The sequence below is a fragment of the Macrobrachium rosenbergii genome, chromosome 36 (genome assembly GCF_040412425.1).
Source record: "Macrobrachium rosenbergii isolate ZJJX-2024 chromosome 36, ASM4041242v1, whole genome shotgun sequence".
Classification (NCBI taxonomy): domain Eukaryota; kingdom Metazoa; phylum Arthropoda; class Malacostraca; order Decapoda; family Palaemonidae; genus Macrobrachium; species Macrobrachium rosenbergii.
The window spans coordinates 6,944,123-6,971,926 of NC_089776.1; the positions used below are offsets into that span (position 1 = coordinate 6,944,123).

At 39.4% G+C, this 27,804-nt stretch overlaps 1 protein-coding gene across 3 annotated transcripts in view; it reads right to left on the minus strand.

The window, feature by feature from the left end:
• Positions 1–18,185: 18,185 nt before the first annotated feature.
• Positions 18,186–27,804, minus strand: part of LOC136856581 (paired box protein Pax-6-like) — a 58,453-nt gene continuing 48,834 nt past the window's right edge. For 2 of the 3 annotated variants that reach the window (XM_067134460.1, XM_067134461.1), the window contains 4 exons: positions 27,084–27,279; positions 25,831–26,042; positions 23,800–24,050; positions 18,186–21,096 (listed from right to left, as the gene is read on the minus strand). In XM_067134460.1, coding sequence (XP_066990561.1) covers positions 20,155–21,096; positions 23,800–24,050; positions 25,831–26,042; positions 27,084–27,279 — 1,601 coding nt within the window. In that variant the 3' untranslated portion in view covers positions 18,186–20,154. The remainder of the gene's footprint in view (positions 21,097–23,799; positions 24,051–25,830; positions 26,043–27,083; positions 27,280–27,804) is intronic. The other variant, XM_067134462.1, reaches the window with a different exon arrangement.

The window sequence follows — 27,804 nt, forward strand, 5'->3', positions numbered from 1 at the left end:
TATGAAATAGTTTCTCAATTCCTTTGGACAATCGGTTCATTACGAGACAGGTGTTAAGAGTCAGACTAACATAAAAAAAAAAAATATAAAAGAAAAATGATCTTATATGCAGGTGTTGTGACAGAGGTCATTTCTCCTCGTGAAATTAATAGAATTTGTTCTTGTGATTTAGTAAAGTTAAAACTGTCTTATTTGCACATAAAATGGCAATAAATTCTTGATGGCTACAATCGTTTTGGAGAGATGGTATCTGATTTAACAGGAAGGTATATTACTGAAGAGAATTCACGTCTCGTTTGCTTACTACATTGATAACTACAATTTCAGTTGTTATATATATATATATATATATATATATATATATATATATATATATATATATATATATATATATATATATGGTACTTATTACATGTTGCATTATGTATAAAATGTGTATAATTACTAATGTGTTGGTTACCTACCTACCAGAGGAGGTTTATTTTGTTTCTCTGTCTATATCTATCTTTCGGTGGACTCGGTATAATGCTGTGTGAGCCGCGGCCCATGAAACTTTAACCACGGGCCGGTGGCGGCCTATCCTATATCGTTGCCAGAAGCACGATTATGGCTAACTTTAACCTTAGATCAAATAAAAACTGCTGAGGCTGGCGGGCTGCAATTTGGTATATTTGATGATTGGAGGGTGGATGATCAACATACCTCAGTATTTGCTGAGCCCTCTAGCCTAAAGTACAGAAAGACAAAAAAGCGGACAGGATTGCGGAAGATCTGAGGGCTGACAGAAAAGTGCGGACAGGATAAAAAGTGCGGACAGAAAAACAGAAAAAGTGCGGACAGAAAAAGTGCGGACAGAAAAAGTGCAGACAGAAAAAGTGGACAAAAGTGGACAGCAAAAGTGCAAAAAAAGTGCGGACAAAAAAGTGCGGACAGAAAAAGTGCGGACAGCAAAAGTGCGGAAAAAAAGTGCTGACAGCAAAAGTGCAGAAAAAGGACAGACAGAAAAAGTGCGGACAGAAAAAGTGCGGACGAAAAAGACAAAAAAACAGCAAAAGTGCGGACAGAAAAAGTGCGGACAGAAAAAGTTTCCTTTTACAGAAAACAAAACAAAAAATTTACAGAAAACTAAAAAAAAAAGCGTGAAGGTCCCATCCATCAGACACTTTTTGGTTCTGAGAAATCAGCCAAACCTAAGGGCAGGTCCAACTCCTGGTCACCTCTGGCGCGGATTCTCCACCCTCGCGTCACCTGCTCAGGTCGGATCGATCTCGTGGACGCTCCGGCCAGACAGCTTTGTTGCGGATTAATTAATTTCCATTATAGACATTCTATTGTCGCTGAGTCTACTTAGGAACGCTTTCTGGCCCGGGTGCTTAAGTGGCTTCGGAGCGAGGCGTTGTTGAAATTCTTAGCGTTTATTTCCTCGACTTAAAACATTAAGGATTGGCGTGGAACTTCAAATGTTCAAGAGAAGATGCAATGCATTTTAATATATTTTTATCTATTTATTAATTTATTCTTTTTTTTTTTAACAAGTGACATTTCTTTCTGTATTTCCCTTTACTTCCTTTTACTTCTTCCTAATGAACACCATAATATTCTTTGGAAGCTTCAATTTCAAGTCAGTGGCCCCTGTGGTGGGCTTGTTCCATATGAATAGGGTTCATCTTCTGAATAATAATAATAATAATAATAATAACAGACTTCTCGATAATGTCCTCTCTATCTCTCTCGTATCTACGATAGCGTTTTCAGTCAAGGGCTGATAATTTTTCGGTATTAGCCCCCGTGAAGAAAAAGCCGTGACCTTTTACAAAAAGGCATTTTATGTTCACTTCTAATCTAAATCAGTTATTGCTTGAGGAACGGCAAGCAAGATAATTGTTATAATTACCTTCCTACTTCTTTTTTGTCGACTGAAGAAGAAGATTGTTTAAATCGGTTATTGCTTGAGTAAAGTCAAGCAAGATTCTTGTTGAATTGAAATTGAATTGAATATAGAATTTACACCAAAGACCAAGCGCTGGGACCCATGAGGTCATTCAGCGCTGAAACGGAAATTGACAGTAAAAGGTTCGAGAGGGTTGGGGAAAATAAGATGGCAGAAAGGGAATATGAAAGGAGGTACAGTAAAAGGAACGAATGGGGGTTGTAGCAGCTAAGGGGGGCCGAAGGCACGCTGCAAAGGACCTTAAGTAATGCTAACAGTGCACCGCATGAGGTGCACTGACGGCGCTACCCCCTGGTACAGGGAGGAAGATTTTTATTATAACTACTTTCCTAGCTCTTTTCTGTCAATGAAAAAGGACTTTAAAAAAAAAAAAAACCTTGGCGAGAAAGACAAACCAAGAAAAACGTACACACACAGCAAGTCACCCCTGTGTGCTGGAAAGGCACCAATTCAGTAGAAACGATTAAAAGAAAAAAAAAAACCGCCTCCCAGCCACCAATGGAGCATATGACGCCGACGTCAGAAAAGCGACGATCTCCCCACAACCGATGTTGTCCACAATAAAACTCACAATAAGCGGTGACGAGGCAGAATGGAAGACTGTTCATCCCTATTCATCCGTATTCATCCCCCATTCATCCGCTTTAGACATGGACGGTAACCGGAAAACGAACAGTTTTGACTCCTGTCATGTGACGAAAGATTATATATTATATATATATATATATATATATATATATATATATATATATATATATATATATATATATATATATATATATATATATATATATATATATATATATATATATATATATATATATATATATATATATATATATATATATATAACTTAAAGAAAATTAATTATTTTGGGGTCACGGACTGATATCAAAGCGAACTCAGAAAAACACGAACTCGAGCTGGCTTTATTTGAATTATCACAGCACACAGAGATAAAGTTAATTAATGTTCTGGCACTCAGGTGTGCCCTCTCTCCCCTCTGCAGAGAGAGAGAGAGAGAGAGAGAGAGAGAGAGAGAGAGAGAGAGAGAGAGAAAGCCATATAAAGTATAATCAAGACGTTCGGTTGCAATTCTATCTCATAACATCCACTACAAACGATTTAATTCCCCAACTTGTAACATACTTCATAAAGGCGTGGGCGTGTTTGCGTCATGCGTTTACGTCAGAGCCATTTCCATTTTATAACAACACCCGGGTCCATCACATTTCGGGAATTTGTAGTATTATTATTATTATTACCTCCGCAAATGAGAAGAGATTACATTGAAACCCATCAACGGCGAGGATCGTACCTTTCAGATAATGGGTTAATCTAGCTTCCATTATCTCTGGACGTAGTTTAACACCGTTTCTTTTCATTTAGAATATCTCTAGTTAGTTTTCCGTAAAAGAAAACTATTGTGCCGGCTTTGTCTGTCCGTCCGCACTTTATTATGTCTACACTTGTTTTTGTCCGCCCTCAGATCTTAAAAACTGCTGAGGCTAGAGGGCTGCAAATTGGTATGTTCATCATCCACCCTCCACTCATCAAACATACCAAATTGCAGCCCTCTAGCCTCAGTAGTTTTTATATTATTTAAGGTTAAAGTTAGCCACAATCCGTACTTCTGGCAACAATATAGGACAGGCCACCACCAGGCCGTTATTAAAGTTTCACGGGCCGCGGCTCATACCGCATTATACCGAGACCACCGAAAGATAGATCTATTTTAGGTGGCCTCGATTATGCGCTATGGCGGCTGTACAGAAAACTCGATTACGCCGTAGAAACTGCGGGGCATATTGGACTTGTTTTTCTTTTACCCGGTGGTGGCCTGTCCTTTATCGTTGCAAGGAGCACGATCATGGTTAACTTTAACCTTAAATGAAATAAAAACTACTGCGGCTAGAGGGCTGCAATTTGGTAAGTTTGATGATTGGAAGACGGATGATCAACATACCAATTTTCAGCCCTCTAGCCTTAGTAGTTTTTAAGATCTGAGGGCGGACAGAAAAAGTGCGGACAGAAAAAAGTGCGGACAGAATAAAGTGCGGACGGACGGACGGACAAAGCCGGCACAATAGTCATCTTTCACAGAAAACTAACTAGAGATATTCTAAATGAAAATAAAGCTATCAAACTACATCAGGAGATGAAAGAAATTAGATTAACCCATTATCAGAAATGCATCGTATACGGCCTCGACGTTGATGGGTTTCTATGTAATCTCTTCTCATTTCGCTCTTCGAGAATCTCGTTGGTTTGGAAAGATGGATTGAAAGATACTTCATCTTTCATTGCCTGCTCTTCGTTCTTTGGCCGGGAAGCAAATTGAATGACGAAATGCGTCCTGGTTCTTAGACATTTTATTACCACGCCCCCTCTGAGAGTCGGTCCTTCCCTCCACGCCCGCCTTTTGCATCTATGAGCAAAATTCAATCCTAGATTTAAAAGAAAATAAAAAAAAGGGAAAGAGAAAGGGTTTTTTTATTCTTTTTGGAATGAATTAGTGAGATATTTGACACTGCTTCTTAGCGACTCATGTTACGAGAATAACGAATATAATTAGAGAAATTTTCAATTTTTCCCCGGGGCTACCGCCTCGCCTGGAAATTGCTGGCGTCCACCTAGGGGGCCGCGCCGCCCCGGTTAAGAACCACTGTCCCAGAGCATCTATCTTTTGTTGGAAATCTGTTAAATTCGAGTTTCCTTACTTTGTGGTGTTCTGATACACGCCCACGGCGGCCATTGTGTCTAAACTTTAGCGGAAGAAAAAGTACTTTTCTTGCTTTTATTTCAAAGGATTTACGCTAGATAATATTATGAGCTCAACCTTAAGCAACAGTACAAAAGACAGAGTGGACGCTTTAAGGCGGTGGTTCTTAACCAGGGGTGCTCGCACCCCGGGGGCGTACGAAGCCGGTTCCTAAGGGGTGCGAGGATGCCTGTGAATAAATAAAGCAAAATATATTTTTATATACGCATGTTATTTTTTTCAAAAAATAAAAATAAAATAAAATAAATAATTAATAATAATAATAATTATTATTATTATTATTATTATTATTATTATTATTATTATTATTATTATTATTATTATTATTATTATTATTATTATTATTATTATTATTATTATTGTAAGCTGCTTTGTGAATGAAGATTTAAAAAGTATGATATTGTTATGAATACACATCATATCAACTTTGTATTTTAGCTTTTTTTTTATTTCCAGCAATTCAGGGGGTGCTTGCGAGAACTGTCTGCCGATTTGAAAGGGGCGCATGCATTGAAAAAGGTTTAAGAACAACCGCTTTAAAGCAATGTTATTATTAAGAAATATCTTGAGATAAAGTTCTAAATCCCAAAATAAAAGTCTTGGAGATGTTATAAGTCCAAAAGTGTCTATGAACTTCTGCAGTGCTGACCTCAGTTGGTAGCTAACTACAATAACTTGTGACCTAGTCTTGAAGCAGTTTAATGTTAAATTGGAAAGTTGTGTGCAATATCCGTAGAGTATTTTACAATTTTGAGGACATTTGGAGACGTTCGGGAAATAAATTTCAGTGCGTGACAAAAAAGTAATCTATTATTATATCCACTTTTTTTAAGAAATCAACGTATATTAGTCACATTTCAAGATAATTATGAACACATGCTGTATACCTGGACGATGGCCTGTCATGACTGTTGGAAAGGGACTGAAATACAAAAACAAAAATAAAATTATTTACAAAACGAGTGATAAAAGACTGAAAAGACTTAATAGTAAAATTCAATTGTAGCATAAAGTGCGGACGGACAGACAAAGCCGGCACAATGGTTCCCTTTTAGCAGAAAAATAAAAACCACACACACTGCGCCCTTCGACAATTACTTGAGATATACCTAACGTATCCTGTCCCAGGGGAGAGGAACGCCTAGCAGATGTCTTCGGAGTGAAGATGGACCCTTTGTTGCAAAGAACTGTCCCCTTTATTGGGACATAAGCCCTTTCTGTTCTGGTCAGGCGTAGTCACTTTCTTTATTACTGTGGAGTACTGGGAAATAAAATACGTGCATTCCCTCCATACTGGGCAGGGCTAAAGTTACTCACATTTTAGGGCATGGGGTATGTTTTGCAGTTATTATTATTATTATTATTATTATTATTATTATTATTATTATTATTATTATTATTATTATTATTATTATTATTATTCAGAAGCTGAACCTTATTCATATGGAACAAGCCCACCACATGGGCCATTGACTTGAAATCAAGCTTCCAAAGAATATTATAGTGTTCATTCAAAAGAGGAAACAAGGCAAAGGGTAATGAAGAAAGAGGAAATCAGTTTAAAACAGATAAATTAGCAAATAAATAGATAAATAAATACGTAAATAAATCACTAAATACTAGGAGAATTGTACTAAATTTTATTATGCTGCAAAGTTGAGAAATCTGGTTATATATGCAAGAAAGGCTGAGGAGTTTCTGTAGACAGAAGGATAGATCAGAGTGGTTTGAGATGGCATGGTCATGTGGAGAGAAAGGAGGAAGACAGGCTAGTTCACAAAAGAGTGCACAATGGAAATAGTAGGAAGGTTAAGGAGAGAAGGCATAAAAGGCTGTAAGAGATATGAGAAATGGAAACCGTTGATATGAAGACATTTGTGGAGCGAAGCAATGATGGGAAGGTGTGTGTGTGTGTTTGCGCATGCGCGAACATGTGTCTATGGTGTGATCGATGATCGCTGCTGCTGATTCATCTGTGTAATAATACGAAGAAACAGAGAAAATAGGACATGCGGGGATAAAGGTAAAATTGGAAAAGATAAAGAAGATCATTTATAAAGAACATACACCTGTTAGAAGTCTGAAAAAAGAAAGTAAAACTGTGTATCAATAAATTTACTTTCGAAATCCTTACTTTCACAAGAGAAAGTGTCGTGTTTTGATGTTATTGTGTTAAAGGCGTTTTAAAAGATTTTATATAATGAAAGAAGCCAATGATACAAAATGGAATCTTGTGTGAGAATAGGCATGTATATGAGTGCCTGGTTTGGTGTCAGTAGACCTAAGATAAAAAATATATATATCTCAAAATACATATCTATTTAATATTTAATGTCGGGATGGTGGAAATCTTAGAATTGCAAACAAAAATATTTAGATTTAGTTAGAAGTATCGTTACGGACTGTGAATGGAATATAGACTATCTTATACTTGCAGAAAATATTAAACACTGGAATTAAACCGTATTGATGATAGTAGAATTTCTAAAAACTGTTGTACAATTATAAAAGCAAATGTTTGGCTAAGTAATGTGACTACTAGATTATCTCATTCATGAAAAAATATGAATGAATGAAATAAAATGATGAGATAGATTTGTTTGCATAATGTTTCATCCATCGGAATATGAACATTGGGCAATTATTGACTAATATTGATGTGCAGGAAAAGCGAGTTATTAGAAGAATTGAGAAAACTCAGTATAAAATCAATTCGCAAAATGCAGCCATTTTATTCAATAATGATAGTAATTATAATATCTTTGGAAGCTTGAATTTCAAGTCAGTGGCCCCTGTGGTGGGCTTGTTCCGTGTGAATAGGGTTCATCTTCTAAATAATAATAATAATAATAATAATAATAATAATAATACAGTTTACTATATACATAGATGCGCCTCACCGGTTCATCTGAGACATCAGCGGATCGTAAACAAACCAAACCGCAGCGATTTTGACCCTTACGTGAGCCGTTAATAAAGCCATAATTACGATGCTCTCCTAATAGCTAGGAGTATACACGCGGAAGTTCTTCTCTCCCGAGAGACTTTTACAAATGGTCGACTGTCTTCCGCTTGTTTACTAACAGTTTTTGATCGATGACGGTCTTTTTTTTTTTTTCTTTTTTTTAAGGACTGTATTCATACACTATTATTCTTCGAAGCTGGGTGAGAGAGAGAGAGAGAGAGAGAGAGAGAGAGAGAGAGAGAGAGAGAGAGAGAGAGAGAGAGAGAGATTTTGTAGTCAGGAGTGGGGGTGTTTCACTGAATAGAAAAAAACGGTAAATAACAGGTTGAGAGAGAGAGAGAGAGAGAGAGAGAGAGAGAGAGAGAGAGAGAGAAGGTGAGCAGAGGACTTCATCCATATCTTCATTCAAATAATCGCATTGGCAGAAACCCAGTGAAGACTTCCGGCCTAGACTCAAGCTAGATGTATGAGAGAGAGAGAGAGAGAGAGAGAGAGAGAGAGAGGATTTTATTTAAAGTTAAAATTAGCCATGATCGTGCTTCTGCCAACGAAATAGGATAGGCCACAACCGTGCCGTGGTTAAAATTTTAAGGGCCACGGCTCATACAGCATTATACCGAGACCACCGAAAGATGGATCTCTTTTCGGCGGCCTTGATTATAGCTGTGCAGAAAACTCGACTGCGCCGAAGAAACTTCGGCGCATTTTTTGACTTGTTTTCATTCGACCTCATCATCACCACAGCGGGTTCCAGCACCCTACAGAATAATGCCTCCTCTCTCTCTCTCTCTCTCTCTCTCTCTCTCTCTCTCTCTCTCTCTCTCTCTACCTGTCCCATTAGCTAATGGGGAGAGACACACCCCCCGCGGTTATGAGCTCGTTAAGAGTAGCTCACTTTCTCTATCAAGTCCGGACAAAGCGATCTCTCGGCCTCCTCCAGGACTAATCACTTATCTGACTAGATGCCCGCTCATTGCTCCAGCCAGGTTCCCTGTTGCGTCCGCATGCCGCGTTACTCAGCGGTTTCGCGTCTTCTTCTTCTTCTTTTTCGTATTCTTCTTCTTCTTCTTCTTCTTTTCTTCTTCTTCTTCTTCTTCTTCTTCTTCTTCTTCTTCTTCCACTTCCTATTCTTCGTATTCCTCTCCTTCTTCTTCTTCTTCTTCTTCGTTCGATCTGAGAGGGACTTCAGGAAAGCTTATTTTCCTTAGTGCCATCGACAGTACTGTGTTACCACTAGACCTAAGCGCGCCATGACTGAAATAGGCCTATTGTATATAGAATCGCACTGAATATAGAGTCTAGGCCAAAGGCCAAGCACTGGGACCTATGAGGTCATTCAACGCTGGAAAGGAACTAGAGAGTAGGTAGGTCTGAAAGGTGTAACAGGAGGAAAACCTCAAAGCAGTTTCACTAAGAAATAATTGTTAGGAGAGGGTGGATAGCAAGATGGAAGAAAGATAATATGAATGGAGGTACAGTAAAAGGAATGAAAGGGGTTGCAGCTAGGGGGGGCCGAATGGACGCTACAAAGAACCATTTCATAATTCATCCCAGACCCCCAACAAATGGCTAACTTTAACCTTAAATAAAATAAAAACTACTGAGGCTAGATGGCTGCAATTTGGAATGTTTGATGATTGGAGGGTGGATAATCAACACACCAGTTTGCAGCCCTCTAGCATCAGTAGTTCTTAAGATCCGAGGGCGGACAGAAAAAGTGCGGACAGAAAAAAGTGCGGACGGACAGACAAAGCCGGCACAATAGTTTTCTTTTACAGAAAACTAACACAGGTGCCTATCTTGTATGCGTTCTATCTAACTTGTCCTTTTTTCACCCTTCTGAATTTAGTAACTACATTTCATTTTGAGTTTCTTCATTGTTCTGAATAAAGAAAGATTTACGTTAGAAAGGAAATTTTGTCAAGTTGGTTCATGATTTTGAACACAGGAATATTTTCACTCTAGAGAAAAAATTTTGTCAGTTTTCTGCGCCTAAAGTAGCCTTCAAAACGGCCTCTTTCGTGCAGGTGAATTTCAAAAACCTAATTATATATTCCTTTTAGGTACTCCCATAGTAGCAATGGTGGTTTACGAGGCATGGCTGAAAATAAATTAAAAACGAGGAAACGAGAAGAGAGGCTTAGTGCTGGTGATTATAATTAATTAGATAAAAAAAGATTTTAAAAAACTGTCAGAGAGAGAGAGAGAGAGAGAGAGAGAGAGAGAGAGAGAGAGAGAGAGAGAGAGAGTTAACTTCTATAAAAGGAAGGTAATCAATAAATAGAAGCCAGATTGCGAACTCCATATTCATTTTTTCGAGACGGTATCGACATTCGACGCCGCCTGAGAACAGCTGTGAATTCGACCTACTTAGAAATTCCGGCGATTGTCAACTCCACACCATCCGCAATGGCAGATATTAATGCTTACGAAACGGCTGGCACGGTGAATCTAAATGAAGAGAAACTCCCAAAACTGAAGAAGGAGGAGGAGGAGGAGGAGGAGGAGGAGGAGGAGGAGGAGGAGGGGAGGAGGAGGAGGAGGAGGAGGAGGAGGAGGAGGAGGGCTGAATTTCCGTCTAGCAGCAGGTCCGTTCTTTCGGCGTCGCCTTTAGGGGGCGGCGCCTGGATCCTCCGTCAGGAATGAATATGGAGAAGCACCGACGCTCATGCCACCCTTTTCAAGAGCCTCCACCAATACACCATTCCATTTTATTACATGCAGGTCCTTTCAGATGCAAAGTCGCCGATGTAAACTCCCGGCCAGCGAACAAGGCCCTCAATGCTACTGGAAGAGGACCCGTTCTCTTGTAAATCTTGTGTGACCTGACTGAGCGCCTCCTGAAAGATTTGTGACCCCGTGTTGTTGTTCCCTGGCGCCACTGACCTCCCCCCCACCCCCCTCCTTCATCTCCCCCCTCCTTCCCTTTCCCTCATACCCCGAATACCCTGCTACCCACCGGACCTAGCTACGGCTGGCCTTCCGTATCCACAACATGAGAAAAACCAGTTTTTTCGGCGCTGGACTTCGGATTCGGTCTTGCAAAAAGGTAGAAGCAGAAGAGGAGAGAGCATGGGAACGCTTTTGTTTACCTCGACTTTTGTGTTTCCATTCTCGCGTGGTTTGCCAGGGACGAAAGAAAAGAGGCTCAAAAACTTTATCCAGCAGTTATAATGAGACCTTTCACTATAATCGTGTTCTCGCATTCCGAATGAGTTATTGGGCGCCTCGAGTTTTGGCGGTGGAGTGATACAGTCGATTTCGCAGTCCTGCCTTGTGTCGTCGCATTAACTCAAGGCAAACAACGTTCGGGGTTCCAGTTTGAAAATGCTTATCTCAAAAGGGCCCAGATATGCAGTTAGTTTCGACCCTTTAAAGGGTTCTTCCAGGTTTCTGAATTGGCTTTTCTGTGTTGTGTTCAGATTCATTTTTGTCAGCGAAAAGCTGTTGGCAGTGTTTGTCTAAAGGCGAATTCTTTGCTGAAGAGTGAGAGTGGACACCAGTAATACTTCCTTCAGTTATCATAATTCATTTGGATAAACACAAAGTAAACCCATCATTGTTTGTCGAATATTTGCATGAAACTTTCTTGTCTCGGAAGGGGTCAAAATGACAGCTAGCAGCCATTTTAGTAAACAGTAACTTCGACCTGTTCGAGTGACCTCAAATTTGAAAAAATTCAAAAAATTCACATAATGTTACAATTTGCGATAGTTTACTAATTTAGACGATACTTGCTCTAAATCGGGGTTAGACAAGACGTATAGATTCCCATCTTTTCTGAAATTAAATGTTGACAGCAACTAGAACAGTGGTTCTTAATCTTTTCAGTGTATGTACCCCTTTCAAATCAGTTGTAAGTTCTCGTACCCCCTGAATTGCTGAAATCATCATCATCATCATCATCATCATCAATCATCATCATCATCATCATCATCATCATCATCATCATCATCATCAATTTTATTTCATTTCATTTCATTTCTATTTTTTTGCAAAAAAAATAACATGCATATATAAAAATATATTTTGTCTTAATTATTCATAGGCATCCTCACCCCCCTTAGAACAGGGGGCGAGAGCACCCCTGGCTAAGAACCACTGGGTTAGAAGGAATACAGGAGGTTAGGAATGGAGGTTTAAGGTGGAAATTGATAATGATTATTCACTCCTTGGTAATGAAACCATCAAAGCTCGTGATTTTATTTCAGCATTTTTTCCATATTTCTTGACTTTTAATATTACCTAGGAGCTATTTTAAATTAGCTTTTTTCGATACTTTTATGTGGCAGTTGCTGATAATTAATTGAAAGCAAAGCCGTCAAGTTATTTAACTGTGAATACAGGTTTAAAAATCCATAATATATCCATGGAAAAAGCTATAAGAGACTCAAAATGATTGAGTAGATGCAGAAAAGAACAAGTCAAAAAATGCGCCTGAGAAACACGTATAATGCTGTATGAGCCACGGCCTGGTGGTGGCCTGTCCTATAGCTTTGCCAGACGCACAATCATGTCTAACTTTAACCTTAAATAAAATAAAAACTACAGAGGCTAGAGGGCTGCAGATTCTATAAAAGGGCTTACAAATATTGATAAGTAGATCTGCATTTAAGTTATATATATATATATATATATATATATATATATATATATATATATATATATATATATATATATATATATATATATATATATATATATATATATATATATATATATATATATATACAGTATATAGTATCAGTGCAGAGCTAAGTAACTGTAAATATTTCACCTGTCGATTATTTCCCAGCTCCTAGCAGTCGTATTTAACTAAAGTTATGGACAAATATCCGAAAAGTTTATTAGTCAAATATAACACAGGCATCTCACTATGTCCAAATATGGACCCAGTTTCGAAAGTATACAATAACGAAATTACGAACGCATTTCCCTTTAACCCAGTGGTTCCTAACCCCAGGGTTGCCCAGACCATTTCAATGTGCCCCCAAGGTTATAACTTTATGGGCTTATTATTTCCCCAATACTTTAATTATGATTATTATCATTAGAAGAAATATAGTATTAAGAATACATCATTCATTAATATCTAAGCCTTAGATATGAATGAGTTCTGTATTCTTAATACAATATTTTCTCTCATAATTGCATTAATAAAAATCTCTGCATGTGACCTTTGTTTCTGCAACGCGTTTTCATAAACATAATCACATAAAAGGAAAATGTTTATGACTGCATAGGTCGTCACGGTAAATTCGGACAAGATTTCGGGCCACTGTCAAAAAAAAAAACGGTTAGGAACCACTGTTGTTTTTACCATATAACCATCCATTCCGAAAGCGGTGCGGAGAACGCGGAGATAAACAGAAGAATTAAAAAGAAAGACCAACAGGAGATATGTATACACGGAGGAGCATATTGCGAATTCATCCTGACCTCATTACCATAAGCTTTGACTTGTTCGGTCAAAGTTTCCGCCAGGATTTGAATTTCTGCATAATGGCCCGGGTGGGCCTCCTCGAGTCTGCGTACAACAGAACCTCGCGAGAGATAAGACGTCTGCGGTTGATAGATGGTACAATTTCACCTGCGTGTGTCTGTGAAGATGGAATTTGATGAGGTGAATAAAATGGATCTGCGTTCGTGTGTGTACATGGATGCGATCATTTACATTCCTGACACATTTATTCATTTGTTTGTCTGTATGGAAACATGTCACGAATACGATCTGACAGACAAAGCCGTCGCAATAGTTTTCTTTTACGGGAAACTAAAAATTACAACGGACGTAACTCCTCTTTCTGTCAGTTTGTCAAAACTTATATTTTTCAACAGAGATCTTTCACTCTCACAATTGATCCGTGGTCCCCTTTACCTGCCGAGAGCAGAAACCAGATTCAAAAGCGGAGATGCAACGCATTACTACCCGAAAGGTTAAAGTTAGCCATGGTCGTGCATCTGGCAACGATATAGGACAGGCCAGCCACCACCGGCCCGTGGCTGAAAGTTTCGTGGGCCGCCGCTCATACAGCATTATACCGAGACCACCGAAAGATAGATCTATTTTCGGTGGCCTCGATTATACGCTGTACAGAAGCTCGATTGCGCCGCAGGAACTTCGGCGCATTTTTTTACTTGTTTTCTTTATACTCGAAAACCTTGAGAGAGAGAGAGAGAGAGAGAGAGAGAGAGAGAGAGAGAGAGAGAGGAGAAAATGAACTTCCCTAGAGAGATTAGAGAAATAGAAAAATGAACTTCCTGGAGGATCAGAGAAAGAGAAGAGAGAGAGAGAGAGAGAGAGAGAGAGAGAGAGAGAGAGAGAGAGAGAGAGAGAGAGAGAAAATGAACTTCCTAGAGGATCAGAGAAAGAGAAAGGAGTAATGAGAGAGAGAGAGAGAGAGAGAGAGAGAGAGAGAGAGAGAGAGAGAGAGAGAGAGTAAACGAACGCCTCAGCATCTCTCTCGCCCACAAAGGGCCAAACCCGAGCATCTCAGGGGACCCCAGAAAAGAGTCTCACAGAGCAGTTCCAGTTCCCAGCGGCAGCGCAGTCGTGCAATTAGCCAACCACCAAACTACCTAACCACTGATTCCCCCTTTCTTGATCTGGAAGACTTATGCCCGTGTAACCGACGTTGAGAGAGAGAATCGGGGGCGTGTCCTGCAAGGTATGGCTATGTAAAAAGACTCATAAATTGATCAGCATCGGCCTCAAAAGCCGCCAGCCCTAGGGGCGGAAATCCCACTGGGCCACAGAGGCGTTCTTCCCCTTAAGACGAAGCCATGAGGAACGCATCTGGCTAGCTGCCTTCTCTCTCTCTCTCCCTCTCTCTCTCTCTCTATTCACTTGCAGCCGAAATGAAAAACAGAAACGATTGTTTGCCTCAACAAGACCTGATCGTATTGGGCTGTGTAAAGCGCGCAGGTCTATTAGCGTCCCCGCCCGATGCTAAATGGCTTGTACGCCATTCTTCGCGCGGTGTAACGAGAGTGGCCCGAGAATGGCCGGAGAATAGCGCCGGAGAAGAAGTTCTACACGCAATTAACTTCTGAAAGGGACTCCGGATTCGTTCCTACGGGGGGGCAGCAGAGCTGATTCGATGTCGCTGCCCAGAGAAACCTTTGTTAGGCTTATGTTGTAACACAAAAGGGAGAATTTATAAGCGGATGAAATATTTATGCGCTACTATTTTTCCTTCCGAGGTCTCGCTGTTGGGAGAAGAAGAAGAAGAAGAAGAAGAAGGAGAAGGAAGGAGAAGAAGAAGAAGAAGAAGGAGAAGAAGAAGAAGGAGAAGAAGAAGAAGAAGAAGAAGGAGAAGGAGAAGGAGAAGGAGAAGGAGAAGAAGAAGAATCCTCTAAACTACGGTTACTCATCAGTTCAGTCCCATTTACTTCGAAAAGGCAGAAGAAGAAGGAGATTTAAAGAAAAAACAAGTAAATAATGCGCCGAAGTTCCTTCGGCGCAATCGAGTTTTCTGTACAGTCGCTACAGCGTACAGTCAAGGCCACCGAAAATAGATCTATCTTTCAGTGGTCTCCGTATAATGCGGCATGAGCAGCCGCCCATGAAACTTTAACTATAGCTCGGTGGTGGCCTATCCTATATCGTTGCCAGAAGCACGATCATGGCTAACTTTAACTTTAAATAAAATAAAAATTACTGAGGCTAGAAGGATGTGATTTGGTATGTTTGGTGGTTGGAGGGTGGATGATCAACATACCAATTTGCAGCCCTCTAGCCTCAATAGTTTTTAAGATCTGAGGACGGACAGACAAAGCCATCTCAATAGCTTTCTTTTACTGAAGAAGCCATCGCAAGCAGTCACCTGGAACACAAAAACGGCGTAAAAGCATCAATATATTTTGGCTACCATCTTCCAAACGACACCTCCGGTCCCCAAACAGTTCCTTCAACACTTTCCGGTCGATAATGAAGTATGACAAGGCGATGACTGGCCGTTATTAACTGCCGATGGAAATCAATGGCTGGCAGTAATGACCGATAATGACCAATCACTGCCGGATGATTTTACATCTTTAGGCCGAACAATAGACTTGGAAGGAACTCGCTCATTGGCTGACCACGCCGCTCTTGCCCCGAACTGTACGGTACAGGTCGGTGATGATGTAATGATGATGATGATGATGATGATGATGATGCTGTGATACAATGATAAAGGAGATTAGCTCGTGATAAATGGTTGGCGATGAATGCGCAGGAATTCTGTCTCCGCTCGGGACGAGGCTGTGATCGGAGATCGCTGAGTCTAATGCTCTGGTTACAATGACCACTGAGTCTAAAGCACTGGCTATAATGACCACTGAGTCTAAACCACTGGCTATAATGGCCACTGAATCTAAACCACGGGCTATGATGACCACTGAGTCTAAAGCACTGGCTACAATGACCACTGAGCCTAAAGTCCTGGCTACAATGACCACTGAGTCTAATACTGTGCTGGCTACTATGACCACTAAGTCTGACACACTGGCTACAATGACCACTGAGTCTAAAGCACAGGCTACAATGAACACTGAGTCTAACAAGCTAGCTACGATGACCACTGAGTCTAAAGCACTGGCTACAATGACCACTGAGTCTAGCGCTATGCTGGCTACAATGACCACTGAGCATAAAGCACTTGAGAGAGAGAGAGAGAGAGAGAGAGAGAGAGAGAGAGAGAGGATGGGATATTTTACGACCGCTAAATTTGATAAAACTGCCTTAGAGAGAGAGAGAGAGAGAGAGAGAGAGAGAGAGAGAGAGAGAGAGAGAGAGAATAAATGTCAACAATTGATTATTTCAGGACAATGACTCATAATGGTATCCTGCATTACTGGCTAGTGAATGATTCCTTACCTGTATAATGAGTCTAATTTGACCTAACCCAACCACCTCCCCCAATCTCACTGAACATAATAATAATAATAATAATAATAATAATAATAATAATAATAATAATAATAATAGTATTATTATTATTATTATTATTATTATTATTATTATTATTATTATTATTTCAGAAGATGAAACCTATTCATACGGAACAAGCCCACCAAAGGGGCCACTGACTTGGAATTCAAGCTTCCAAAGAATATGAAGTTCATCAGGAAAGAATAAGAGAAAGTGAAGGGAAAATCTAACAAGGAATATACCGTTTATCCATTATTATTATTATTATTATTATTATTATTATTATTATTATTATTATTATTATTACTCAGAAGTTGAAACCTATTCATATGGAACAAGCCCACCACAGGGGCCACTGACTTGAAATTCAAGCTTCCAAAGAATATTATGTTCAAAAGAATGTGGCGTTCATTTGAAAGAATTGATAGAAGGTAATAGGAAATACAGAAAGAAGAGATCAATTATTAGATATAAAAAATTAAAGATTTAATAAATAAATAGATAAAAATGTAAGTGTATTATAAAATATAAGGAGAATTGCTTTAGGGTAGTAATGCATTGCATCTTCGCTTGAACTTCTGAGGTTCCAATTGGTCAAACTTCATCGGGGTTACCTCCATCTACCTGAGTTTAATCTTGGAATAATATAAAATGACTTCTATCTTTTAATGGAACATCAATAATTACTGGCTATCCAGAGCTATATATTCCTATTGTAATGTGTCCACCCTTCTTACTGGTCCAATAGTGTAGACTCATTGCTACCAGATCAGCACGTGTTTGAAGGCATTCAAATAAAACCAATCACTTGAATTTCATCTCTATTTTGTGCATACATACTCCACTCTTTATCCTACAAGGTCTGTGCTACAAAAATAAGGTTCATTTATTCTTTCTGCATAAATATTTTGTATTTGTATTGGTGTCAAATCCACATAAGCTACCAATTGACACCACTATGTGCAAGGTTCACTCAACTGAGAACCGGGTCTAAATAAGCTGGTTGTACTTTGAGATGGTAAAAGGTGAATGTGATCAGGTGATGAGAGAGCGAGGAAGAATCGTTATTCAGTTTTTTTTTTTCTGCGGGGTAAATTAGGAAAAGCATCGATTATCAGTGACTATAACAATTCAGTTGGACATCATAGTCTCGCAAAATCCAAAAATATGATTGTTTTCAGTGTCTTGAATTATATAAAATCAATTAAACAGTAAATAAACCAACTGTGGTTGTTGCTATACAAAGTGACACATGTCTTAAAGTACATGAGTACATCTCATTACATCGTTGTCATCTGATTAACAAAAGATAAAAGTGAGCATAAGAATTCTTTTATTGTTGAACTCTTCTGAGATATATTTCCTACTAGCTGTCTGAAAATGGTTTGGAATACTTTCTCAAAAGACAAAAAAAGGATCCTGTCAGCATTGAACTCTTCTGAGATATATTTTTCCTACTAGCTGTCTGAAAATGGTTTGGAATACTTTCTCAAAAGACAAAAAAAGGATCCTGTCAGCATTGAACTCTTCTGAGATATATTTTTCCTACTAGCTCCCTTGGTTTGGAACTTTCTCAAAAGACAAAAAAAGGATCCTGTCAGCATTGAACTCTTCTGATATTTTTTCCTACTAGCTCCCTGAAAATGGTTTGGAATATTTTCTCAAAAGACAAAAAAATAAAAGGAAAAAATCAGAAATTTCACACATTTGGTACCTTTCACACCACCCGAATTTTAAAAGCCTTTGAGAATCTAAGACTGACTGATATTTTCTTTCCAGTAGATGAGAACACTATCCAGTCTCTCTCTCGTTTTCAAAAGTGCCGAGTTTCTTGTCCAGTCAGGTGTTTGAGTGAATAAAATCCTGTTGTTCTGAAAGAATTCTCAATCCTAACTGTTCTCTCTCCTCGAAGACGAAAAAGTGATCTTTGTAAAGGTCGTTTTTCTTAAATTTCTCTTCTGCAGTTCTCTGATTTCACATTGCACCACCCACACTACGCAAAGGATTGCATGTCTAAAATATATTTACATAGACAAATAAATATACAAAAAAATAAGCTGAGATCACCGGTATGGCTACACAAGTCTGCAGTCTGCAACAATTCAGTCCGACTGCTCCTCCCCACCTCTCGACTTGAAAGCACAAACATTGATTTCCATCCGAATAAAAGTATCTACCTAAGGCTCGGTGATGATAAATAAAGCACTTACAATGCTTAAAGTATAATGAGGAAGTAACTTGCTCTTTGGCGGAAGTGAACTAGACTACGTACACAAACTAAAAGGAAGTCGTCGAGGCTATAATCTGATTAATCTGATTTCCAGAATTTTTTTTGTCTCAGGTTTGAAAAAGTGCATTCGAAGCAAGTTTACAAGCGAATTCGTCAAGGAAAAAAAGTGTCTCTGGACTGTAATAAGTAAATATTACCTATTTCAGATCCTTTATATACGTGATGGAAAATAGAACATTATAAATGTTCATGAATGTTATTTATTACAATTTACAGTGCAAGACCCCAATTTTCTATTTAGAAAATTGAATGATATGTCTCAAGACCACTGGGGTGACGAGTACTCCTAAAAACATATTTAAAAAATAACTTAAACTGATCTGATTGGGCATAATCAAGAATTACAGCTTAACATGACAGATATATAAATAAAGGAAATTTGCCTTTATTTATATATTCATCACGTTCCATATTCTCGTGATTCAGTTATACATGACAGGTATGAATTCTTGTGAAAGAGCTCAGACGCACTTGGGCAAGAGAGAACAGCCCAATAAATGTCAAATTACACGAAGAAGAGGCAAATCCACTGCGGTATCTTAAAAATAAAAAAGAATTTGATTGTTGTCCAGCCCTGACAAGTCACGTCGAGGCCCATAATAATAATATATCTTTGGCGTTTCACAAATACACAGGATGGCAAGAACATCAGAGAAGGTCTGGTGGCCTTCAGCTGAGGGATACAAAAAAAAAAACATCAAGAAAGAGACCCTTTCCTAATCCAGTCTCTCTTGGACTCTTAGCCTACTAGAATGAAGAACATGAAACAGAATGATGTTCAACAGTTGCATTCGCTCAGATTTGTGCCTGAAGCCGACAAGCTTGTGCTAATTCTTACGGGAGTAATTAGTTTACAGTATATAACACGACATCTCTGTACAGGAGGCGAGTTGAAGAAATCCTCGGTGTTCCTTTCCTTCATCTCTCCTGTAGATGCCTTACATTCATCTATCTTTACTTTAGTTTTAATGAGAATTAACTTTCCATTAAGTATTTCTAACATTTGTGACGAACAGAAGCAGGAATTGCACTAAAAACACGTGAAAATTTGGGCAACAAACTGATTTCTCATCATACTTTTGACGTGGCTTGTTTCAGGCCTAATTTATCCTGCTTATATAGATTCACGAATCTAAACCTACTTCTGTCAAAGACTTTTCAGATCGTCATCAAGTGTCCTGCAAGTCCACAGACCACTTCTTGCAAGGAAATGAGTCTTTAAATCAGCAGCAGGGGCCGAGATGAAACACACTCACGCCTCGTCCATTTTCTCATCTTTGGCAGAACCTTCACTTTTGACATTGTTATCATCCTTCCCAACGTCACTCTCCTTCTTCATTCCCTTGTCCTCCTCGTCCTCGTCTATTTTTCTTCTCTTCACGCTGAGGTCTTGCGCTTCTAGCTCCTCCTCTTCTTCTTCTTCGTCCTCCTCCTCTTCTTCCTCTTCCTTGATTGGCTTGGAATCGAGGTCCACCTCTATGTCGTCCTGATCATCTTTGGCTAAGTTGTAATCGCTGGGCAGCCCAGCCGACTTGAGGAACTGTCGAGCGTGAGCCACCATCAGCTCTCGGGCCTGGGCCTGCGCCTGGGCGTGGGCGCTCGAGAGATTGATGGGCGTCAGGGTCAGGTCATGACCGAGGAACTGCGGGTACTGCTGCGGGAGGGAGGAGAGCAGGTTGGCCGGGAGGAGAGGCGGAGGCGGAGGACGGCTGAGCAGCCTGCTGGTGGAGGACGAGGAGGTGGTCGTCTTGTGGTGGAGGGAGAGGTTCAGAGCAGCGACGGATACGGGTGAAAGCGGAAGTTGGCGATGGGGCGAAGGCAGCAGCCTTGGGTGAAGTGTCGGAGAGGTCGAGGCTCCCCTTGGAGGAGACAGCTCCCCCTCCGACAGCAAGGAACGGGTGATACCTGTGGTGGTAACGGCGGTTTCCGAGGGCCCCTGCGCCTGCGCGGTGATGGAGGGCGGCGTAGTGCCTTGCGTAATGCTGCTGGAAGATGTCGAGGCTGTTTGGCCCGCTGAAGGTGGGTGCCCCGGGGGAGGGGAAGGTGAGCGAGGCATGTCCGGACTGGACAGGGCCTCTGAGTAGGGCGACGCCGTCCTCGGGGAGTGCTGGAGCTGATCGTCGGATGCGTAAGGCCGGAGGACATTCAGCTGTTGGTGCCGCCTCCACTTGGCCCGTCTGTTGGAAAACCATACCTGTCAGAAACCAGGGAAGAGTTACTTTTGCTACCCTCTACCAGGCTCAGCGGAGTCTAAGTACCAGTGGAGTCTTAAGTCTTAAGTACCAGTGAAGTCTATGTACCAGTGGAGTCTAAGTATCCAGTACCAGTGGAGTCTTAAGTACCAGTGGAGTCTAAGTACAACTGGAGTCTAGGTACCAGTGGAGTCTTAAGTCTTAAGTACCAGTGGAATCTTAAGTCTCAAGTACCAATGGAGTCTTAAGTATCGGTGGAGTCTTAAGTCTTAGGTACCAATGGAGTCTTAAGTACCAGTGGAATGTAAGTACCAGTGGAGTCTTAAGTCTTAAGTACCATTGGAGTCTAAGTACTAACAGAGTCTTAAGTTTTAAGTACCAGTGGAATCTAAGTACCAGTGGCATCTTAAGTCTTAAGTACCATTGGAGTCTAAGTACCAGTGGAGTCTTAAGTCTTAAGTACCAGTGGAATCCAAATACCAGTGGAGTTTAAGTCTTAAGTACCAGGGCAGTCTTAAGTACCAGTGAAGTCTTAAGTCTTAAGTACCAGTGGAGTCTTAACCTTAAGTACCTGTGGAGTCTTAACTCTTAAATACCAGTGGAGTCTGAAGCACCAGTGGCATCTTAAGTCTAAATACCAGTGGCGTCTAAAGCACCAGTGGAGCATTAAGTCTTAAGTATCAGTGGAGTCTTAAGTACCAGTGGAGTCTAAAGCACCAGCGGAGTCTCAAGTATCAGTGAAGTCGCAAGTACAACTGGAGTCTTAAGTACCAGTGGAATCTAAGTACTAGTGGTGTCTAAGTACCAGTGGAGTCTTAAGTACTAGTGGAGTCTAAGTACCAGTGGAAGCATGCATGAGGGACAAGGGGATACCAGTGCTTAAACATCCAGTGCAATTCAGTTATTTTAGACTGAATCATTTCTGTCACTGTACTGGGCTGTGCAAAACAGTAGTGCTTTTATTGCTTTCATGACAAAATAAAGCTACATTATAAAGCTGTGTGCTTTAATATTCATAAAAAAATATGATTTAATTAAAGTTTCACTGATATAAAAAGAAAAGTTTTTTAAAAATGCAATCATTTGTTGAGTCAGCTTTACATAAAATTTTAAAAAATCATTATATATTGACCATGTGTCACTAATATAAGATGTATAATTAAGCATAAAAATATGAATCGCTTCATACTGTTTCAAATAAATGAATTAAATTGAATTCTAATTAAGGAATGTATTTTTGAAGTTTGAGGCAGCTTAGATACTGAAGTTAAACAGAGAAGCATCAAAAAGCAGTAATTTTTAGATCACACAAGAAACTATTTCCAGCAACTCTTTAATCTTATTACCAAACATACTCACACACACACACATACACGCACATTTGTAACCATACATCGCGTTTGTTTGTTAGTTTGTAAGCATAAATATATATATATATATATATATATATATATATATATATATATGTGTGTGTGTGTGTGTGTGTGTGTGTGTGTGTGTGTGTGTGTGTGTAGATAAAGACAAAATCCACGAAATGCTAAGTAAAGGACGACAGTCGAAAGGCCTTGCAGCACTCCAGTGCTTCTCTTTCCTTCGTGGATTTTGTCTTTATTTATATATATTTTCATCACATTCCATATTTTCGTGATTCAGCTCAATATATATATATATATATATATATATATATATATATATATATATATATATATATATATATATATATATATATATATATATATATATATATATATTGTACTTAATTTATATGAGCATGTGATTCATGAAACAGACACCAAGTGTATGGCAACATTTACAATTTTGGACCCAAGATATTCAGGGGGGGGCAAGATAATTATTATTATTAGTGAAGGATTACTGTCTTATCAAAAAAACCAAGGCTTTCACTCTTCATAAGAAAGAACGCCCACCTGTCAAAAGACCCTCGAGAAATAAAGAATTCATCTCTCCCTGTCGTTCTACATTTTTTTAACTGAATCGTGTTTATGTTCAAGAGTAACGCAGTGTCAGGAATCAAGGTGAAATAAGCTGATTTCCAAATTTGGTAAGTTCACGCTTTTTTGGGGTGAAATTTCACGTTTCCAGTGTTTTTCCTTGATTATGGTGGAATCTGGTTTTTTTTTTTGAATAGTTTCCTGTTTTATTCTCTCAATAACGGTATGGGAAAAGTACTTGTTCTGAAGGAACATTGGTTTGTTTTTGCTGATGGCACTGAACAATAATCTCTCTCTCTCTCTCTCTCTCTCTCTCTCTCTCTCTATATATATATATATATATATATATATATATATATATATATATATATATATATATATATATATATATATATATATATATCAAGAAACTTATTTGACTTCCACAGACTTCTCAGAAACAAAAACCTCCTTCTCTTCCACATCCAATTCCATCCTAATCCATCCCAACACAAGACCCAACAATCAACCAGTCATCCACCTACTCAACCAACCACCTTCAACCATTCAACCATCCAACCACAACAAACCAAACCAAACCACCTTCCTCAATCTGCAGTGTAATCCATCCATCCCAACACAAGACCCACCAATCAACCAGTCATCCATCTACTCAGCCAACAACCAACCACCTTCAACCATTCAACCATCCAGCCACAAACCAAACCAAACCACCTTCCTCAATCTGCAGTGAAGTAACACGCACACACACACCTGGACCCTTGCCTCTGACAAAAGAGTCTTCTCGGCCAGCCTCTCCCTGGTGGCCAGATCAGGGTAGTGGGTCTTCTCGAACTCCTTCTCCAGTTCCTCCAACTGGTCCGCGCTGAAGGTGGTCCGGTTCCGCCGGAATCTGACTTCGTTCGACAGGGCGCTCGAACTCAGGCTCGATGACGTCAGGTGGTGGTGATGATGATGGTGACTCTGAGAGTGAGACTGCTGGTCGCGGCTGGACGGGGAGGAACCTGGAATCATTCCCACGGGAGGGTGTTAGTTTGACTTGAGGTTTCGGCTGAGGATGTTAGTTTAACTGGTTTTAGACTGAGGATGTAAGTTCAGTGATGTTTAGACTGAATTATTCACAGAACTGCTTGATACACTGTGTGACTGAGGATGTTGGTTCACTGACGTTTAGACTGAGGATGTTAGTTAAACTGAAGTTTAGACTGAGGATGTTAGTTCACTGATGTTTAGACTGAGGATGTTAGTTCACTGATGTTTAGACTGAGGGTGTTAGTTCACTGATGTTTAAACTGGGGATGTTAGTTGTTTAGACTGAGTATGTAAGTTCAGTGATGTTAAGACTGAGAATATTAGCTCACTGATGTTTAAACTGAGGATATTAGTTGTTAAGACTGAGGATGTAAGTTCAGTGATGTTTAGGCTGAGAATATTAGTTCACTGATGTTCAGACTGAGGATGTATGTTCAAAAAACTAAAGTAAAACATGCACAAATATGATAATAAAAAGTAAATGAAATACATATATTTATAAAAAAAATCTAAATAAAATCACTGAGGATAATTTATGGCTAAAATTTTAATCACACAAAAAAACTGTCTAAAAATACAATGAATAACTTAAGTCAAATTTACCAAGTTAGTCTGTGTGTCTAATAACAGATTATTTTTAAAAATTCAAACAATTTTGCTCTTTAATTATTATAATTATCATTTATTATTATAATTATATAATTTTTCCCATTTTCAATAAAGAAATTCTAACACGGGTGTTCAAATCAAAGTATAAATCATTATTTATACATTTTTAATATATGAAGATTCAACAGTTTTGCTGTAGATTATTACTCTCTCTCTCTCTCTCTCTCTCTCTCTCTCTCTCTCTCTCTCTCTCTCTCTCTCTCTCTATATTTCTTATAGAAATGAAGGCTCTCCTTTCATTATTAATATTTTTTGTCTGATTTAATCTATTGTACTCGATTTTTAGCCATTTTTAGTTTTCTGTAAAAGAAAACCATTGAGATGGCTATTTGTGTGCCCGTCCGCAATTTTTCTGTCCGCCCTCAAATCTTAAAAACTACTGAGGCTAGAGGGCTGCAAATTGTCTGTTGATCATCCACCCTCCAGTCATCAATCATACCAAACTGCAGCCCTCTAGCCTCCTCAGTGGTTTTTATTTTATTTGAGGTTAAAGTCAGCCATGATCGTGCTTCTGGCAGCGATATAGGACAGGCCACCACAGGACCGTGGTTAAAGTTTCATCGTCCGGGCCCATACAGCATTATACCGAGACCACCGAAAGATAGATCCATTTTCGGCGGTTGGGTAGAATCTAGATTTTGAATTCGACCCCATTCTGTGCCGTAATGGGTCATCAGGCAGAGTTACCATTATGATCTAAAGTTTCTAAACTCTCTCTCTCTCTCTCTCTCTCTCTCTCTCTCTCTCTCTCTCTCTCTCTCTCTCTCTAAAATCTCAGGTTGGTAAAAACAAGAATTCAAATTCGACCCCATTCTGTGCCGAAACAAGTCATCAGACAGAATTACCATTATGATCTAAACTCTCTCTCTCTCTCTCTCTCTCTCTCTCTCTCTCTCTCTCTCTCTCTCTCTCTCTCTCTCTCTCTCTCTACCTGTATTAGGTTATAATAAATAAATCTCAAGTGGGTAAAAACAAGAATTCAAATTCGACCCATTCTATGCTGCAATACAGTAGGTCATCAGACAAAGCAACTATTATGATCTAAACTCTCTCTCTCTCTCTCTCTCAGCCGTGTTTTCTCACCTTCCCCATCAGAATTGGCGTCGGTAGGCGAGGCGGCATCCTTTGAAGAGCTGCTATTGTGATTTGTGGGGTCAGCTGCTGTCATAGGCAGGGCAGCGCTTGAGAAAGGGTTGAGTAGGGCCGGATTGGCCCAGGGGAAAGCGTAAGGATTGTAGAGGCCGTAGCCAGCCGCCCTGGCGAACTCCGCGGCTGCTCTCTCCGCCGCCCGGTTTCTGTGGAATCGAAGAATTGGTGAGAAAGGACGTCGGGATTTCATGGCGTCGTGAACTTGGCTGTGACTTGTTGCACTAATCGTGTCAAATGTGTCATGTCGTCAACATGTCTGTGACTTGTTGCACTAATCGTGGAAAATATGTCGTCAACATGTCTGTGAATTGTTGCAATAATCGTGTAAAGCATGTCCAAAATTTGTTGCACTGATCGTGTAAAATGTGTCATGTTGTAAACATGTCTGTGACTTGTTGCACTGAATCGTGTAAAATATTTCACGTCGTAAACATGTCTGCAACTTGTTGCACTAATGTCACAAACAAGTTAGATACAAGTCGACAACTTATTCGTAGTTATACCCAAGGTTTTTTAAGTATACTCAGGATATATTTGAAAGACCTTCATTTTCCACTTATAGTTGCTGACTTGTATCCAACTTGTTCATGACATCACTTATAGTTGCTGACTTGTATCCAACTTGTTCATGACATCAGCGTTTTACAGAGCCAATAACTTTTACAACTGGGTTTCATTTTCATGCATGTAAAGTGTGGTCAAAGCTATGATTTACAATAAATCAACATATATTAATCATAAAAATATTCTTTGAACAAAGCTGCAAAAAATACATTAATTTTTTTGAAGCATATTCGATGCATAAAATCCATATCATTTAAATAACACATTAAATATTTTGGCATATTCACAATAAAAACAAGATCTAATACAGTATCTACTGTAGAACAAGATGCACTACAATTTTTGTTCGCCAGTTAGTGAATAAAAACATAAGAAATTATAATAATTTCTGAAACGACTCCAGGACAGGATTTTGAGGCCCGGAAGAGACCCACTTCTAGTTCCATGGATTCCCATGCCAATGGTCATTTAAGGTCAGTTTTGTTTCCTGCCAAGGCGAGGGGTCTAGAACCCCTGTACATTAGTCAAGATTTTTTACTGACAGACCCACTTGGCTTCTACAGGGCTGACGAAGAGCAAGAGCCCGTGCCAGCAAAAGACTTAGCATTGAAGACTCTCTTTACCTGAGAATTCTGTTGATGGAGGAAACGGAAGGAGCGGTGGAATTTGTGCAGACGCTTTCCGAGATGAGTTTCTCTCTGATCTCCCAGGCGAAGATGGTCGGGTTCTCTCTCTTGTACTGCTCGATCTTGTTCACCACCTGGGGGGTTGCCACCTTGGGCTTCGAGCCCCCTATCATCCCGGGGGGCCTCAGCGAGCCTGCGAAATGAGGAGGAATTCAGAAGGTTCTCACAGGCAAGCGAGAAGTAGATTTACATGCCAAAGATACAGTGTTACAGAATTCTTGAATGATGATAATTGGAATAACTAACTAAAGTCATTGTAAGAATGTAACAGTGATAACAAATGATAACAAAAATAACACTTAGGCACGACTAAAGTCATTGTAAGAATGTAACTATGATAACAATAATGACATCGTCGACGATAACATCTATAACATCAAGAGGAATAGTTATCAAACACGTATAAATGCACTGAGTTACAAAAGCTGAAGAATAACTCATTATAACATTTTACAAAAATGTGATAAATAGTCATCTTGAGCTGTTACTTAAGGATGAAAGCAACAGCTTAACAGCTTTCAAAATCAACGAAAGCAATGTCTTCCTATTTTCCTGAAATTACATTTCTAAATTACCAAAATTTGACATTCAGAAACAGATTTTAAGTTTAATGAAACTGGATATTGTATTCAAGGCAATTGTAGTATATAAACTATTT